A 15,558-nucleotide genomic window follows, 5' to 3' on the forward strand; every position below is an offset into this window, starting at 1 on the left:
ACTATTCTATTTTCCCCTTTAGCTTCTCATCCCTATTTTGTATTGAGATGGAGCCATATAATAATAAGAATCATATTGGTTGGTGGTTGCACGTAACAATTATTTTTGAAGTGTGTACGATTATGAGCGTAGTGCTAAGTTGAAAACAAACATTAATGAGACAATTGTTTCCGCAGACAGTACCAAGCTCGTGCTCTTGTGCCTGTCATGACGATCATCTGTGGTAAGTATATACTTCTGTTTTCTCTGTTTACAAATTTGATCATTCTATAAATCATACATGTACATCTGGACACAGTCAACTATTTTTATCTGCCAATTACATGTTGGCCAAATTCTAAAGAATTTTATTTCTATGAATCTGCTTATTTGTCACGACTACATAATATTATTCCACTGCATGACAAGATATTGCCTTGGGCCTCTGATATCAGTTAATAGCGCCATACCTTAATGACAAAATCTCTCAAACTCCGGTATATGTTGAATAAAGTGTCCAGTTACGTTTTCTTTTGATTTCCTTCATTGTAGTTTAGATCCTAGCTGGTTATTTTGTGAATGTTCACTTTATAAATTTTTCATTGTACAATATGACACTGATTATAGTACTCCCTCCAATCCATATTAATTGGTGCTGATCTAGTACAAAATTGTACTAAATCAGCAACAATTAATATGGATCTGAGGGAGCAAAATATTTCACTAATCCATGGCTAGTGAACTTAAAGTCGCCTTATTGGAAACTTTGTTGGCTTGCTTTATTAACCATATTTCTTTGGGCAGAAAATATGTGATCTTGATTCAGGCTTTTGTTAAATATGTGCCTTATTTCTTTCACATTGCATTTGCTAATTTTTGGATCTCAAAAGCTTATGGTTGGGTGCAATAGAAAATAGAGAGGTTATATATACTTTTGGCATGAAGCTTTATTGCGGGCCATAAAAACTGTAATTGTTATGCTTCATCATAGTAGTAAATATATGAAGAAAAAGCTTGTAAAACTTGTTACAGAAGATTTATTTCTGCAAAAGAAAAACATTTAATTCGTATATGTATGACATCTAGTACCATTGTGGCCTTGCTTGTACTTGAATCTTTATCTCTATCCACATAACAAAATCATATATTCGACATTCATCGACTATCAGAATTCGTTCACTCAACCCACCTAACTTATAAGAAACTAGCAAGAGGTTAACTGCATATGAATGTAAGGGAGGTTCACAGTGGAGCTAACAGTCACAGATGAGTGGACTGCGTAGATTTATAGTTTGGGGATGATATAACTGGACTACAACACGAACATAGAGTTTGGGGAGGCGTATGTTCCATGGCGATAGCTGACAACAATACCACCTCAATATATACCGCCTAATAGGAAGTTGTATCAGTGAAAACAAGGTATTTAGGTTGATTGGGTTATTTGCAGTTGTATAGTCGTGGATGTAAATTAAGTGGTCTTGGGGCTGAGGGTGTGAAATAGACTCAACGGACAGTTCGAGACCAAAACTTCACCGTTCCCTGTATCTAGCAAAAGGATTGAGAAATGGGCATTACATCATTAAACAAATACATGATTGAACAATGAAAAAATTGCAGCATAACTGAACTTGCACATAAGGTAGAGAGAAATCTGATATATCACCAAAAAAGGCTTCCACCCCGCTTTATATATAAATCAACAGAGCTGAACCAATACAAGGTGATGAGGACAGTGGCGGAGACAGGACCCAGGCTGGGGGGGCCTGGGCCCGGGGCATGAGGAATAATTCCCTTGCTAACTGTAGCTTTTTTACAATCTCGCTCAGTGTTAATCACTCTTGCAATGAAGGAGGCCCGGGTCCCGGTGCTAGGCTAGCTCCACCCCTGCAGATCCTCTTACAAAGCAGATAAAAGGTAAAAGGCGAAAGTACAGGAGCAGCCACACCCTACCACAAAACGACCTAGACTACTCACAATAAAAGGAACCGTGCCTTCTTGGAAAACCGCCAGACCATGATATACCGCTCACACCAAGCTATCGCGAGGGAGGGCCCGTTGCCACCCGTTGCGGAGTGTGGAGCACCAATCCTGCCTGTGGATATCGAGGACCGCAAGTGGAGCCAACGAGGACCCGTGTAAAAGATCAGGAGGCAAGCGAGACTGCCTCATGCCAGAGTGAAGACACTTGAAGATAGGATCCAAATTGGCCCGTCGTCGACTGCATGGCGGGACCGGAAGGAACCTGGACTCCACAACAATGCCCTCAAGAGTTGTTCTCTCCAAGACCAAAGACTAGTCAACGTTTTCACTCGGAGCCCTGGGAGAAGGACCACAACGACGCCCTCAAGTGGGGCGCAACACCCACATGCATTTTTGCTATTGGCGTCGAAGCACAGAGCTTTTCCCCACAGTCTCTCACCCATGCTACACGGCGAATCACAAGCACCAACCCGTCCCAAGGGTAGGCATGTTGCCACCAAAACAAGTCTCCACAACACGATTTGGGAGCCATGGCTGCCAAAGCACCACCATCACCAGGATCACCCACCGACACATCCCTTGTCGCCCACGTGACCAAAAAATGCAACCACCACCGCCGCGAAGAAACGTACTGAAAGGCCAAGCAGGCGGACCACCATGTTGAGCCGCCGCCCCGGCATCCAAGGAACCACACACCCTAGCCCTAATCGCTGACCAACATGGATACATGCGTCAGAGTAGACACACCCCGACCCCCGCCGGTGCCCATCACCTGTCAACAACAACACCGAGCAAGCGAAAACAGCCTGACGACGGGAGCAACACCCATGAGCAGAAGACGGCGGCCACAACCAACCATCTGGTTAAACAACCCCCACCCTGCCCCCCATATCTGGGTAGGCATGGGCACCTTAGGCAGCCCGCCCCTGGCTCAAAGTCGGGCAAGGTATCCACCAGTGCCCCTGGCCGTGACTATGTCGTGAGGTGGTCGGTGTCCACATGCCCCGTGGTTGTGACCCTGAATCAGGTCGGAGAGCCCCACCAGGCTCTAGGTCTAGGCTGAGGCGGGCTCTATGGCGGTGAACCCCCAGGCCAAGGCGAGGCACAACGCTAACCCTCCTGGTCGCGAGCACCTCCGCCCGAGGCGGCCTACTTCCAGGTGCGGTAGGAAAGCCCCACCGCTAGTGACTTATGCTAGGTTAGGGGGAGAGGGGGTATAAGGGAAGAAGATGGTGCTGCAAGACTACCCTGCCGCTCCCAATCCACGCCGGGCCTTTCGCCAGCAAGGACGACGACGGTGAGGGGGAGGGGTGAGAAGGTTGCGCCGGAGGCGGGGGGATTGGGGTCGCCCCTGGGGAAGGTGTGGGGGTGGGGCTAAGGGCGTTTTGACATGGGTTAATAGGCAAGAGAAATCTGATTTATTAAGGGATTCAAGTCACTGATGAAGATCACCATTATATTTTCTTCCTTTTGTAGTGGATGGATCGGTTTACTAGCTTGCTAAGCTATCAGTTGTCGCCGTCCTTTTTCCTTCTTGCGTTTCATTGTGCATTATAGAATGCCAAAGAAGGCACAGAGTACAAGCACCAACTATGGAGTTTTAATCTCTCTCAAAAAAAAAACTATGGAGTTTTAATTGTCCCTAATTTGTTTTTTGTAGCATTACCTTGAAACAAATATTGTAGCCAACGTGTCAAAGGGTTCCTCCGCGAAACACAAAGTATATTTTTTCAAGGACAATAAAATAACTGAGAAAGATACAACATGAAGATGAAGAGACAGGTTTAATCGGAATATACGGGAAAACCAAGCTAGTCATTTCTGGTGGTTTGCAGGACTTATCTGGAATCGGGGAAATTGAACCCTGCTGGGAGTGCTCTCTGATTACTTTAACATATATCTGTTGAAAGTCGAAACTGATCCGTCAAATGCTTAACCTATGGATTATCTAATGAAGTCTAAACACATGCATTCCATTTTGAGTGCTAACGGTCTTTCATCTAGGTAACAATAGCTAAAAATTATGGGATTGCTGCTTTTGAGTTATTTTTGTTATTTTAGGGTCGCAAGAAAGTGAGTGTTGTTCTTTGGTTGTTTGTTAGGCATGTCGAGTCGTTGATTTTCTCTTATACCATGCATGTCATTTAGAGAGGACAAAAACATACTCCCTCCGTTCCTAAATATAAGTCTTTTAAGAGATTTCACTAGGAGTCTACATACGGAACAAAATGAATGAATCTACATTTTAAACTATGTCTATATACATCCGTATGTAGTCCACTAGTGGAACCTCTAAAAAGACTTATATTTAGGAACGGAGGGAGTATTATGCAGTTGATTTTCTCTTAGTGTCATCTCTAGCAATTAATGTTTGTGTGCTCCTAAATTTATGGGATGTTTAAAATTAAATTAGGAAATCTCTTAGCTAGAAAAGACAAACCTTTTTTTCTCTCATTTTTTCTCTCTTCCAGCTTGGCAATTATCGTAGGTTGCATCGCTATGATAGCACCAATGTACAGTTGTACACACCCTTATGTAGCACATGCTGTTCTTCTGTTTTAGAATGTACTCATGAAATTTCTTGATCATAATTTTGTATTTGTTTGGTGCAGGTTGACAAGTTACCTTTCTTTGGTTTACTGCTTGCTCTTTATTGTCTAGAAGTAGTATATCTCAGTCCATACTACCATGAATCTCCATAATAATTTTGAGCGACAACAGCCATCGGGCTCAAATTCGGCAATGCCGCCAACATTTTGGACCATCTGTCCAACCTGTAGCACCAAATATCAGCACCACCATGCAATTTTGAAGAAAGCTGTACACTGCCAGAATTGCTCGAAGGCCTTCATAGCACATGCTTTAACTGGGCAACATGTTCCTTTTGGTCCACATCAACAGTTTGCCGAGTTATGGATAAGTGCAGGACTATTTTCAGAAATTAGAATGCTTCAGAAGTTCGAACATGGGCAGATATGGGCTCTCTACAGTGACATAGATAAGTTTCCGAATTACTATGCCTTCATAGAGAAAGTTGATCTAAAGAATAATGAAGTACATGCAAGATGGCTTGAAGTCTGTCCCGATGGAGAGGAGGAGAAAAGTTTGGTAGTAGATCGAACCGTTGGCTGTGGAACCTATAGGGTTGCCACCACCCAAGGTATTATGATTTACGCTGACACGGAACGTTTTTCTCATCGTGTACATGCTATATTCACTGGTAGAAGGAACTCTTATGAAATATATCCTAGGAAAGATGAAGTTTGGGCTCTTCTCAAGGGATGGGACATTGGTTGGAGTTCAGGTGCTCACAACCAAAAGAACTACAAGTATGAAGTTGTTCAGGTCCTCTCTGATTTCACGTCTGGCACTAGCATCACTGTCATGCCGCTTGTCAAGATAAAAGTCTTTGTTAGCTTATTTATTCAGGACAAAGAGGCTACTCCATACCTCATACCTCACGATGACACTATATGGTTCTCGCATCATATCCCGTACCGTTTGACGGGCGCAATTGAAAATGAAGGCATTCCAGAAGGAGCTCTCGAACTTGATCCTGCAGCGCTTCCCCTTAACTTGGAACAGCCTCTTGCCTGTGTTGTTTCAGAAAGCAGGTCAGTAAAAGGCTCGGAGTTTGATGCCAAATATACCGGCTCATCCAGAGGAAATAAATCTCACATGGAATCTGATGGGGTTGGGGAGAGGCAGCATGCTACATGCGTGAATGCAGGGATCTTTGCAAAGACGTCGGTGGTAGAGAACAGAGACCATAACACTCCATCTGCTGGAGAAGGTATGGATGTTGCTGAAGAATCTGACGATTCGCAAGCGGAAGTATTATGTCCTGAATTTTTTTACTTCGACCAACTTCGAGATGTAAGTCGGTTCAGACGCAACCAGATCTGGGCTGTCTATGATAGCCGATGCTGTATGCCAAGATTTTATGCTCGAATTACAAAGGTAAGAAGAGCCCCAAAGTTTGAGGTGCACTTTGTTTCGCTGGAATTTGATCCCAGAAATAAAGCAGAGGCGGCATGGTCACGTGGGCAGCTGCCTGTTGCTTGTGGACGTTTTAAGCATGGAGCGTCCGACACAGCTAAAGAAACTAACATCTTCTCCCATATCATTTCCTGTGAGAAAATCAAGACAGGAAACTGGTATGAGATATATCCTAGGAAAGGTGAAGTTTGGGCCCTTTTCAAGGGATGGGACATTGGCTGGAGTCCGGGGGCTGAAAACCACACTGATTTTAAGTATGAACTTATTCAGGTTCTGTCTGATTTCACGACAAGCACCAGCATCATCGTGATGCCGCTCGTAAAAGTAAATGGCTTTGTTAGCTTATTTACGGGGTTGAAAGAGGCAACCCCTTACGTGATACCTCAGGATAACACGCTAAGGTTTTCACATTGTGTCCCTTACCATTGGATGGAGGGGACCGAAAGAGATGGCATTCCAGAAGGAGCTGTTGAACTTGATCCTGACGCGCTCCCCCCTAACTTGGAAGATGTTTTTGCTTCTGTTGTTCCAGAAAGCAGTAGTTACACTCAATCTGCTGTACAGGGCAGTACTGATGTTTATGAGGAATCTGATGATATTATCCAGACAGAATTTGAGTGCTGCGTTGAATCAGAATTCTATGAATTTACAGAAATGAAATCGCTTGACAAGTTTGAACCTGGGCAAATCTGGGCTCTCTACAATGATATAGATAAGTTCCCCAATTACTATGCTGGCATAAGGAAAGTCGATCTCAAGAATAACAAAGTACAAGTGAGATGGCTTGATGTCTCTCCTCGGGGAGAGGAGGAGGAAAGATTGGTCAACGAAGATCGGCCTGTTGGCTGTGGAACCTTTAGGGTTTCCAGCGACAGTGATGCTATTATGACTTACACTGGCACAGAATCATTTTCTCATCCTGTATGTGGTAGACCAACTGGTAGAAGAAACGAATATGAAATAATCCCTCGCCTTCGTGAGGTCTGGGCCGTTTACAAGGACTGGAGGGCTGGATGGACTGCGCGTGATTTTAAAAATTGTGACTATGAATTGGTGGAGATATTGACCCGTACTGATTCGCCCATACAAGTTAAGCTGTTGAGAAAGGTGGATGGTCACAGGACAGTATTTAGAAGAGAGCCAGCTGTGAACACGATATGTACGGATGAGTTCTTAAAGTTCTCTCACCAGATCCCTCACTTCCATCTCACAAATGAAAAAGGAGGCAAGCTTCGAGGCTGTTTGGAGCTCGATCCTTTCTCGGTGCCAGAGAGGTTTCTCGGCATTGATTCAACGTGAGATAACTCTGTTCATGGGGAATCTTTTGGAAGCCTCTTTTCACGACGGAATTACAAGACAGAAGGTTCTGCGGAAGTTGGTCACACCGTGTTTCAAGCTGCCGAGAGTTCTCCATGTTCCAGTTCCAGTGATGTTATTATGTGCTTGTTTAGTCTTCCTGCAGCCGGTGCCTCTAAGATCTAGTTAGAGGCCTGACATTTGTTGCAGCTGCTGTTTTTTACTTTCGGTCAGGTTATTGAATCGACACTCTTCCTTCGCTCGTAGTTCAACTAAAACCCGTAGACCGTAGTAGTATGATTTAACTGTGAAGGATTCTGGATGGGATCTGCTTACCCCAACTTGTTTGGCACTAAAGGCTTTGTTATTGTTGTTGTTGTTGTTGTTGTTGTTGTTGTTAAATGAAATCCAGTTACAGCTTTGGGCTAAATTACATTTTATTGTAGTGCTCACCACCATTTTTGTGTGGCCGATTGTGCATGCCATTGACGACACAAGCTATTTAGATGTGAGATCACTATTTATGGAGTAGCACCGTGCACCCAATCAAACCTGGTGGTTTTTTAATTTTGCTAATATCACATTTTCTCGAAGTTCTTAAAAGAAGTTTGGGGTACAGCGTTCATGAAATATGGTAACTCGGTAGTACGATAAACCTGGTGAGGCAAAATATTATGTGTCAATTCATGGCATTGTTTTTTCACTCTTTCATTTTGCCTAGCAGAGAAGGTGTATGCTGTTGTGAACCAGTCCCAAACTGAAGTAAATGTTGATCCTAGGACTGATGTCTTTGCACTTGAAAAAACACCTTTTGCAATTCTCTAGGTTCTGTTTTCCCTTTGGCAGGACATAAAGGCATATGTTACAATGTTGTGGTGTGGGGCAAGAAAATTAAGCTCAGTAGGCGATCGAGGCATGGATGTGCTTTTGAAACCCACTCTTATCCTACAAACTCATTTGTTTACGGGGCCCAAGGAAGAGACAGCATGGTCCTGCACAGCTAGGTCGTGACATGCGGCAAGGAATCTTGGATCTTCAAATCTGACGGCAGCGATGAGTATGTTTTGCTAACGGATTCTACCGCCACAGACGAGAATGACGAAGCATGAGGACGGTGTGGGATTGCGGGAGCATCCGGAATTGGGATTTTGACGGTATTGGTGACCTTCTTCCATCAATCCCCATCGCATACGTGACGGCGACCTTCATTGTCCAAAGCTTTTGATGGTGATGGTCTCTTTGTCATGGCATGACTGTCTGCTTATGCGAGCACGGTCTTAACGTGAAATTTCCTGCAAGTGAAGACCTTGTTATGTATGTGACTACTGGTATTGCGTAAAGTGATGGCGACAATACATGATAATTTCAATTTTGATGGTGCTTCTCAATTACCAGTCTCGAGCTCTCGGTTGAAAACCCTAGGTTGAACCCTAATTGGTTATATACTTATATCTGCCAATGTCAATATGTTTTGTGTTGTTACCTTGTTGAAGGCATTTTTTGCGAGAGGAAACTTCCGATCTATTCATAATCTTTCATGGTATTTCTCGGAACTGATCTTCAAAGTGAAAAACCATGCTCTGGCCTTGAGTTGTTTGATTTGAGGACGGGGGCGCTTGAGCGTTTTTCCCTTTCTGAAGTCGTTGTTGTTGGAGAACCTTTCTCGTTGTACTTGTGATGTAAATAGATGGTTGATATGGATATGGTTGATGTTACAGGTTGTTGATCATTGTTTTGACCGTTTCAGAGGTCCCTTCTGTTTTTTTTACTCCACCAAGCCATGGCTTTGGTCTTGTATGAAATTATATTTGGCAATGTAATTTTGTGCGTGCGCGTCGATGTTTGTGTGCATCCTACTTATGCAGAGGCTGTGTGTGCATTCATTGTGTTTGTATACTTTTGATGCTTCATTATGAGTTAATAAAATTCGCCCTTTATCGAAAAACAACAAATGGGGGAGAAGAAAGGGAGGAACCTACGAACTTGCAGAGCATACAAAAAATATGTGAACATTTAATCTATATGAAGAATGGAAGAGAAGCTCATTAAAAAGAGATGTCAAAATAACTTCTTTATCTGATATAATGAGTAGATATGTCACGAGCAATTGAAAGACATGGTGCCCCCTGTTCTAGACATGCATACAAGATGAATGCGTAGTGGTTGGCGCTCGCAATTTGTGCGAGGGAAAGCGGACACTAGTAGATGGATACACCTATATAATTGAGTACCATTTAAGACTTCGGTTCATCATAGGACTTACTTCATGTACATACAATATTTGTGCGATTTGAATATCTGAGGAATTGGAGGAAACCAAAAGTTGGAAAGCACATGGTGGAAAACATATAGATGGTTAGGCATCTAGGCCTGTTTTGTCGGTTGTGACACTTTTTGATCTACTTTTGCTTCTTAAATGCTTTGTTCGAGACTACGGTGGACCAGGATCCGTTTGTTTATTTTAATAAAAGAACCGTATGCATCGTGCTGATGCAGAGGCAGGAGGTAACACTCATTTAAAAAAAAACATGATGTACTTCGGTTGTCACTGGTTCCACATTCGAGCCCGCCTTCCGTTTGCTTGAATGTACTGTAGTAATCAAGGAGCCTAAAGGATTTCTTACAGGCTAGAGCCTAAAGGAATTCTCACACAAGCAAAAGCATCGAATTACTTTTTCCTAGTGCGAAAGGGTCGGCCAATGCTGAACTGGGAGCAGCGCTTCCATACAATCAAGAGAAAATTCCTTATCTAACACTATGTTAAATATTGGTTCCCTATTTAGCACTGAAGAAATATTACTTCCTTATGTAGCACCGAATGTAAACATTATGCCTTATCTAACATTTTTGTCCATTCTGTTAGCCCATGCCGTTAAAGTAGACTTGCATTGACGAAACTGCCCCTGCCCATAGGAAAAAAAGAAACTCCTGGCCGAGCGATTCCTCTCTCTCGCGCGACGCCTCTCTCTCTCACGGCACACCCAGCCCACCTTTCCTCGTCCTAACCCTAGCAAGAGCGAGATGGACGGCGGCGCTCGATCCACACCAGAGGGGGCCGGCGAGGGCGTGACCCCGGATGGATTCGGCGAGGACGCCGGAGGGGCCGGGGCGAGGCACGACACTGGAGGAGCCGGGGCGAGGCGCGGCGCCGGAGGGGCTAGGGCGAGGCTCGACGCCGGAGGGGTCGGGGCGAGGGGCGACGCCGGAGGGGCTGGGGCAGGGCGCGCCACTGAAGGGGCCGGCCCAGGGCGCCACGTCGGAGGGGATGCGGCAGGGCGTGCCACCGAAGGGGCCGGCCCAGGGTGCGACGCCGGAGGGGCTTGGGCAGGGCTCGGCAGCAGTTCCAGGACCAGCTACATGGGCATGTCCAGAGGGGTAAGATTTCCTTGAGATTTCCATGTAATGTTAGTAGCAAAACAGTCCATCTGGTAGTAATTATCATGCAAACTTGTCTTTTGAATTCACAGAATGGATCCAAGTTCAAGTTATTTGCTTAAAATTAAATTGTTTGGCAATCGAAAGAAAGCTTGAAAGGACATAAGATGTTTTTGTTTTGAGAAGGTCATCGATTGTGACTTGACAAATTATAAGGATTTGGTTGAATCAATTGTAGAGCAGTATCCGCCGGGTTATTTGGAAGTTGCACATGTGCAGTATTATGATGATGTTCTTAAAACTTGTCCAGAAGTAAAATCTGACCAAGATTTGATGCTTATGTTTGAAATTACTGCTGCCATACATGTACAAGTGTACATCAACGAAGGGAAAGAAGATGGAGCTTGCTAAAAAGGATGAAATTTGTGCTATGGTACCATTTGACAGCCCTGCAATGGGCACTAGAAGCAAAAAGACTAGTCCAACCAGCCCTGCAATGAGCACAAGAAGCAAAAGAAGGCTTAGCTTGTGAACATGTCATATTGTGTGAACTCATGTATATGAAGCTTTGGTCACTTGGACTATGTATGTGAACCTGGATATGATGACAATCCTTCTGTGTTGCTCATATGATGTGAACTTGAATGTTGGACCTATATATATGAACCTGGATATGTTGTACGTGATATATGCGTATTTGGATATGAGCCTGGATGTTTATGTGCAAATCTGAATATTATTTGTTGAAATATATGTATATGTGAATTGTGTGATCCTAATATGCATCAATTTATAGGAAAGGTTCTGCTCAAATTTTGAATTACTTAGTATGTGATGTATTTTGCTCACAACTTCATCAGGGGTAAAATCGTCTTCTCAGGTACCATTTAACACCGTCAATGGTTAAAATGGACGGAAATGTTAGAAAGGGAACACATTTTAGTGTTGGTGTTATATAAGGAAGAATATTTTAAACAGTGTTAAACAGGACACACAAATTTAAACCAGTGTTAAATAAGGAATTCTCTCTACAATCAATGGGATCACACACGGGCTTCTCTACTTGCACAAGCCCTCTCGCTTGAGAGTATTACAGACCTAAAATCCAGTAATATTCTATTGGACCGTGAGATGAACACCAAGATTTGCGACTTGTTTTATGCTCTGGTTTTCAGCTCGACTGTGACCGAAGCAACACAACCAGGATCGTGGAGTAAGTACTTCCAACTAAAATTATAACTTTCATATAGTCTCAATTGGCGACCTTATGACACGGATTTCTTTGTGACTTAAGAGTGGGTGCATTGCCCTGGAGTATGCCTCCAAGGGTCTTTTCTCGACCAAGTCAGACATTTACAGTTGGCGTCATACTTCTCAAGGTCATTTTCCATAATATACAGTTGGCTGCCATTTTATTAATAAATAAAAATAGAGGTTTCACAAAAGTGCTCAATCTAAAAGAGTTCACAGATTGAACTCATACAAGAAAATAACAATAAAAGCCACATCCGGCTAAGACAACAATAAGCTTCGATGACTAAACATCTAGCCTATTAGTTAGCCGCCATCCAAACCGGTTCAAGATAGCCCGTGCTACCGTCTTCCATCGCTTGGACATAGTAGCCAAAAGCTCACTCGACTCTACAGTTGTGAGTAATGACCATGTATGAATCCACGTGGTAGTTTTGTAGATAACCTACAAAAAGTTGTTGAAGTTCTTGTTGTTAAATATGACATCGTTTCTCCAATTCCATATAGCCCAGAATAAAGCATATATTCCTATCCGAATGTGACCCGCGATATTTGTTGGCACTCCACTTAGCCACGTCCCAAATAACGTGTTTATACTAATTGGAGGGCCAATGTTAAAGGCTATATATATAGTACGCCAAAGCAATTGGACAAGCAGACAATCAAGAAAGAGGTGTTTAATAGTCTCATTACGATCACAAAAACAACATCTGGTGTTTTCGACCCAGCTTCTCTTAACGAGATTGTCCTTCGTCAAAATCACTCTCTTGTGAACGAACCACATAATTTTTTTGATTCTTAATATTACTTTAACCTTCCAAATGTGAGGTGACGCCGGTAATGTCCTAGAATCAATGAGATCTAGATACATCGATTTCACGGAAAAGCTGGCATTTGCGGTTAGTTTCCAGTGAATAGTATCAGGTTGGTCCATGAGTTGAACCTCCATCAACCTACGGACTAAGTATAGCCAAGAATCCCATCGTTCCCCCACCAAAGATCTCCCGAATTGTACATTTAGGGAAACCGTCTGTAATACTGTAGCAACATAATCTTCCTTAATTACATTGCCCAATATTATATAAGAAAGGATATTGTACAACCAAGGGCATCTCCCCTAACTATGTATCTTTCTAAAATCTAGTAGCGGTGCCATTACCAACATTAAATTTCACCATATGGAAAAAATTAATTTTCATCTTCATTAACCCCTTCCAGAAAGGTGAATTAGAGGGTCTAACTGGAACTTGTGCCAACGTCTTAGACTGTAGGTATTTATTCCGGACAATTTGTACCCACGTTCCTTCCGTCTCAATAGCCAATCTGAAGAGCCATTTACTAAGAAGGCATCTATTTTTAATTTCCAAGTTCTCAATCCCTAACCCACCTTGGTCTTTGGGTCTACATATTATGCCCTATCTGACAAGTCTGTACTTCTTCTTTGTATCATCACTTTGCCAAAAGAATCGAGAACGATAGAAATCCAGTCTTTTTCGTACCCCTACCGGTACTTTAAAAAAAGACAGTAAGAAAATTGGCAGGCTAGTCAAAACTGAATTTATTAACAGTAAGCGACCATCATAAGACATAAGCTTGCCCTTCCAGCAACTTAATCTCTTCTCGAACCTATCCTCGATACATTTTCATTCCTTGTTTGCGAGCTTACGGTGGTGAATGGGTATTTCCAAATAACTAAATGGGAGAGATCCCATCTCACACCCGAATAGTTGTCGGTATGATTCTTGTTCTTCCTTGGCTTTCCCAAAGCAAAACAATCCACTCTTGCTGAAATTAATCTTAAGTCCAGACAATTGCTCAAAGAGACAAATAATAAGTTTCATATTTCTAGCTTTTGCGAGGTCATGTTCCATGAAAATAATTGTACCATCCTCATACTGCAAGATGGACACTCCTCCATCTACGAGATGTGGAATCAATCCTCCTATTAGATCAGCATCCTTTGCGTGACCAATAAGAACAACCAGCATGTGAGAAACAGTATAAAACTGGTGACAGGGAGTCCCCCTATCTGAGCCCCTTATGTGTTTGGAAATAATGACCTACATCATCATTCATCCTAATTCCAACGCTACATTTCTGAACAAATGAATCAACCTGGTTCCTCCAGGGTTCGTTGAATCCCTTCATATGCAAGGCTTGTTGGAGAAAGGGCCATTTGACCTAGCTTATCATATTTCATCTCGAGATCAACTTTGAACATAACTCCATCGATCTTCTTCGAGTGCATTTCGTGAAGTGTCTCATGCAGTACCACAACCTCTTCTAGGGTGTGTCTACCTGTCATGAATGTCGCCTGGGTGTGTTGAACTACCGAATGGGCCACCTGTGTCAACCTATTCGTAGCAACCTTGGTGAAAATTTTGGAACTGACATTGAACAAGCATATCGGTCTAAATTGCTCAAAGTGAATGGCCTCCACCTTCTTCAGCAACAACCTGATCGTTCCAAAGTTTATGTGGAATAGCTCAAGCTGACCGTTGAAAAATCATGGAACATAGGCATAAGATCTCCCTTGATAATATGCCAACACCTCTTGTAAAACTCAGCCGGAAAGCCATCCGGCCCTAGAGCTTTATTGGGTTTCATTTGTGTTATTGCGTCAAACACCTCTTTCTCCGAAAATGGAGCTGACAATCTCATTGTCGTCTCCATTTAGCTGAGGAATGTCATCAATTATGTGCTCATCTAGCGACACATGATTCACCTTAGGTGCCCTGAAAATACTTTTATAATAATTAGAGATGTACAACTTAAGGTTCTCATGTCCTGTTATTGTACCCTCATCTTGTTCAAGCTGAACAATACGCTTCTTTCTATGCTTCCCATTGGCAATCATATGGAAGAGTTGTGTGTTATCATCCCCTTGGATTTTGTTGTTTTGGCTCTAAGTGCCCATTTAATCTCCTCCTCTCGAAGCAGAACACACAGTTTCTGCTCGGCATCGTTCTTAATGTTTATATCCGTAGCTGAAAGAACGTTTGACCCAACTTTTAAATCTAGCTCATTTATGAGCTGAGTAAGAGTCTCCTTTTCAACTTTGTAGAGACCACTCTGGTGTTTTGCCCATCCTCTCAAGAATTGGCGTAAGTGCCTGATTTTGTTTTGCCATCTGTCCATATTTTAATTTCCAGCAACCTCTTTGCCCCATTCTGTAGCTATGAGGTCAAGGAATCCCTCTCTCAAACCATCCTACTTCAAAATAGAAGAGGTTCTTATTTCCCACATGAGTCACCTTTCTAGAGTCAACCAATAGTGGAGTGTGATAAGACACTGCTCTCTGCAGAGCCTGAATCGTGACTAAGGGGAATTTCTGTTCCCACTCAACACTGGCAAGCACACGGTCTAACTTTTCAAATGTCGATATAGGTAGTGTGTTCGCCCACGTGAACTGTCTACCTGAGAGGTCAATCTCTCTCAAATCCATACTCTCTATGATTGTGTTAAACATGAATGATCACCGACCATAAAAATATCATTGTTTTTTTCTTCTTTCCTTCTAATGATGTTGAAATCTCCCCCTACAAGGATAGGCAGCGTTTCATCCCCACAAATCCTCACCAAGTCTGAGAGAAATTCAGATTTTAGCACTAGTAGAAAACAAGGCTATGGTCCAGGCGAGAAAAGGGCTTTAATTCCGGTTCTGTTACGAACCGG

The 15,558-nt window shown here is 42.9% G+C and overlaps 1 protein-coding gene and 1 long non-coding RNA gene across 2 annotated transcripts; both read left to right on the forward strand.

Annotated features, from left to right (window-relative positions):
* Positions 1-4,587: 4,587 nt before the first annotated feature.
* LOC123425117 lies at positions 4,588-7,641 on the forward strand. Its single transcript, XM_045108786.1, has one exon. It carries the CDS (start codon positions 4,651-4,653, stop codon positions 7,258-7,260), a length of 2,610 nt encoding a protein of 869 aa, XP_044964721.1. The 5' UTR covers positions 4,588-4,650; the 3' UTR covers positions 7,261-7,641.
* Positions 7,642-10,533: 2,892 nt separating this feature from the next.
* Positions 10,534-11,381, forward strand: LOC123429352. The gene is made up of 2 exons (XR_006622653.1): positions 10,534-10,632; positions 10,725-11,381. It is a non-coding gene; the product is annotated as an uncharacterized LOC123429352 (long non-coding RNA).
* The last annotated feature ends 4,177 nt before the right edge of the window (positions 11,382-15,558 follow it).

Source organism: Hordeum vulgare, chromosome 2H, assembly GCF_904849725.1.
Source record: "Hordeum vulgare subsp. vulgare chromosome 2H, MorexV3_pseudomolecules_assembly, whole genome shotgun sequence".
Taxonomy (NCBI): domain Eukaryota; kingdom Viridiplantae; phylum Streptophyta; class Magnoliopsida; order Poales; family Poaceae; genus Hordeum; species Hordeum vulgare.

Excerpts from the sequence above, each read along its gene's own strand:
- LOC123425117 (XM_045108786.1), top strand. The coding sequence starts at position 4,651 with ATGAATCTCCATAATAATTTTGAGCGACAACAGCCATCGGGCTCAAAT.